This window comes from Meles meles, chromosome X, assembly GCF_922984935.1.
Source record: "Meles meles chromosome X, mMelMel3.1 paternal haplotype, whole genome shotgun sequence".
Taxonomy (NCBI): Eukaryota; Metazoa; Chordata; class Mammalia; order Carnivora; family Mustelidae; genus Meles; species Meles meles.
This window is the reverse complement of record NC_060087.1, coordinates 34,470,176-34,473,676: the sequence shown is the minus strand read 5'-3', so window position 1 is coordinate 34,473,676 and position 3,501 is coordinate 34,470,176. Positions and strand designations below refer to the sequence as shown.

The 3,501-nt window shown below is 40.5% G+C and overlaps 1 protein-coding gene across 1 annotated transcript; it reads left to right on the top strand.

Annotated features, from left to right (window-relative positions):
- The first annotated feature begins 2,408 nt into the window (after window positions 1–2,408).
- Window positions 2,409–2,963, top strand: LOC123935342 (ferritin light chain-like). The gene has a single exon (XM_045996065.1). The coding sequence runs from the start codon at window positions 2,409–2,411 to the stop codon at window positions 2,961–2,963; it is 555 nt and encodes a 184-aa protein (XP_045852021.1).
- Window positions 2,964–3,501: the final 538 nt, after the last annotated feature.

The following is a 3,501-nucleotide window of genomic DNA, read 5'->3' as shown; positions in this document are numbered from 1 at the left end:
GGAAAAAAAAACCTATTAGGATATGTTGGCTAATTGAATTTCTTTTTTTTAAAAAAAAAAAAAAACCTGTTGGGATGAATCTGATACTAGGATTTGAGAGGATTCCCACAATTTTACTACAAAATTCATTGACGATACAGCACTATTTTTGAATGCTACTTGTTTGGCAGTGTTTTCTCATGTGTTATATCATTTAATCCTTGTGGTATACTTATGAGATGGTAAGAGTCCCATTTTACAGGCAAGAAAGCTGAGGCTCAAAGAGCTTATGCTACCTACCCAAGGTAAGACTCACGGGAAGTGGCAAAGCTGGGATTTGAGCCTACATTGGTCTGATTCTGACAGTTATGTGCTTAACCACCCATCAGAGTACATTAACTTTCTTCTCTCTAAAGTGATGAGGGAAGGGTTTGTTAACGTTTTCACAAGACAGAAAACTATCTCATCTGAGAAGGTGTATATAGACATTTTTCACTTCCTAGAAAAATAAATAAACATATAGGAAATTGAAATATATTCAACGAGCCCGACATGCTATAATACAGATAATATGTTATACAGTGAAGTTTTCTCTAAGCTTAGCATTTTCTTATTATAAGGTCAGTATGATGATTAATGGTTTATGCACGAGGTAGAAAATGAACATTCTCTTTCCAATCATTTGGAGGATATTCCATCTTGTATAATTTATTTCCTATGTGAGTAGGTGCGAGGATTGTTCCTGGGTTTGAGATTTTGTTTGTCCCCCCACTCTTAACCCCCGGCCTCTTTTTTGCCCTAGAACCAAGGCCAGAAAGGCTGCAGAACTACTGCTGTTTTACCCAGTTTCCTCCAGGGTTGAAAAATGTGCCATTCCCGAATTCTAACAGTTTTTGCAAACTTCAAATGCAACATGAGAACATTTTTGGACAACAACCCTCCATGAAAAAAATTTACAATGTATCCTGATGTAGATACAGGATATGTGCTCATATTTTCGCTTAAGCAGTGAACGGAGACTGCAGAACTCTTTTTGAAATTTTAAAATGTTAGTTTCCAGCAACATAGAAAATAAAATTTGAAAGTAACTTCAAAAGAATGAATTTTTATTTTCATTTAGAAGTGGGTCCAATGTTTAGAGCAAAACTCTCCTCTCTGGGTTCAAATATTGTTTACTCTGAACAGAATATGCCTTCCTGTTTGATAGAAAACACATGAAAGTGTTCTAATAGTGAAACAGCCCTAGGCAAGTGGTATTTAGGAAAATAAAATGCTAAGCATGAAATCACAAACCTGGAAGAGACCCTATGAGAACATCTAATTCTGCCCTCATCTTCTGACTGAGAATAGCTAACTCTTCCTATATGGGTTATTTTCTATTCCAGTAGGATTACTACATTTTCACCTTTAGTGCTCTTTCACATGATATGTTTCAGTTAATGGTGAAGTATCTGGGTAATCACAAGAAGCCCCAGTACCCAACAAGACAACCAGCACATAAATAGTATTCAGCTAAACTTCTATTAAAAGGAACAAATGCGACAGCAGCTCCTTCTGTCCACGGATCCTGTTCCCCGTGCTTTAATAAACCACCATTTTGGACCCCCCCCCAAAAAAAATAAATAAATAAATAAAAGGAACAAATGCATCAACACACACAAAAAAATATAGGCTGAATAGTAGAAAATTTAATGGGATTCTTAGTGTGTGATCATTTAATAGAATGGAAATGAGTTATGTCCCAACGCAATGTCTTGCAAGTTCTCTGCATTTCTCATTCTACAGTGTGGATCTTGAACTTCTTAATAAGTAAGATGACCATGTAATGTATTTTCCAAACAAGGACGCTTTTGAGTGTGAAAGGGGGCACTATTTATTTTTTTATTAGGTAACACTATTAATTACACAAGGACAAGACTGCTCAGGGCAAACTGAAACTAACAGTCACCCTCTCAATGAGGGATTAGTAACAGGAAACAATATATTCCTATAGATTCTAAAATAAGAAACAAAGGAGTTTCAAATCACAAATGAAGAAATGAATTTTGGAGGAGCTTCACTATCAATATTTAATGTTCTTACCATGGACCTTCTTAACTCATCTTGGAGTTATGGGAAGAACTGGAACAAAATGAGAGATAAAGACTTGTTTCTCATAATTAGGAACGAAATAAGAATTAAATTCTTATCAAAAGCTAAACTCAGAGTGCACCCAGTGGCCCCCTAGAACTGTGTCTTAGATTGAACAGACTGGGTGCTCCCGCCCCTTCTCCACCTCCTCGTATCCCTGCGGACCTCTCACCACCCTCAGCCCCTCCCCTTCCATAAGCAACTTCTGGTGGAATCATCTTGTTGGCTATCCCAGACTTCTGATTTCTGGGACCAGCAAACATCTCGTTCTGTGCTTAGCTCCTCACTGCACACCAACCATGAGCGACCATATCTGCCAGAATTTTTCTGCCAAGGTGGAGGCCGCACTCCAGCACCTGGTCAACCTGCATCTACGGGCCTCCTCCACCTACCTCTCTCTGCGCTTTTATTTTGAAGGTAACGATGTAGCTCTGAAGGGCATGGGCCGCTTCTTCCAAGAGTTGGCTGAGGAGAAGCAGGAGGGTGCCCAGTGCTTCTTGAAGATGCAAAACCAGTGGAGTGACTTCCCCGTCCTCCCAGATGAGCAGAAGCTGTCCGAAGATGAGTGGCTTAGCAGCGTGGATGCGATGGAAGCTGCGATGGTCTTGGAGAAGAACCTGAACCAGGCCCTTCTGGATCTGCATGCCCTGGGTGCTGCCAACGCAGATCCTCGTCTCTGTGATTTTCTGGAGAGCCACTTCCTGGAAGAGGAGATGAAGCTCATCAAGAGGATGGGTGACCACCTAACCAACCTCCGCAGGCTGGCCAACCCCCAAGGGGGGCTGAGTGAGTATCTCTTCGGAAAGCTCACCCTGAAGTCTGACCAGGAGACTCCGGCACCCAGCAGCCTTTGAGCAACCCGTCCGCCTGCCTTCCCTGGTGTCGAGATTTCTGCTGGAGCCTCTTTCTCCAGCCAGGAGGCAACTTTTTAACCATGATGAAACCCTTGTCCAAGTTGTGAGATCAAATAGAAACAAAAAAGGTTCTTTGCACTGAGGGGGGGAAAAAAGCTAGGCTGCAGGGGGTGGGGGGATATGCAGAATAGGATGGAGGATTTGTTGTATGTTTAATTCTCTAGATTTTCTAAAGAAATTGTTCCTAACTTTTGCAAATTGTCTGTGTATGTTGAGGATCTATGTTTTCTGTATCAAGAAAAATGAATTTATCTATCCATTAAGAAGCATATAATTTTAGAGGTTTTAGAATTTCTCTGAAACCACACTCAGTACTAGACTAAGCTTTATTTTAAAATTTATCTTTGATTTTGCCTAGCAGAGGAGATAGCTGAGTACCTTGACCATATCATCTTGTGCCCACCCCCAACCCTCAAACTCATGATAAAATCAATTTTCCTGGTTTTTAAGTTGCTGTGATGCCATCTGGTATATGGAA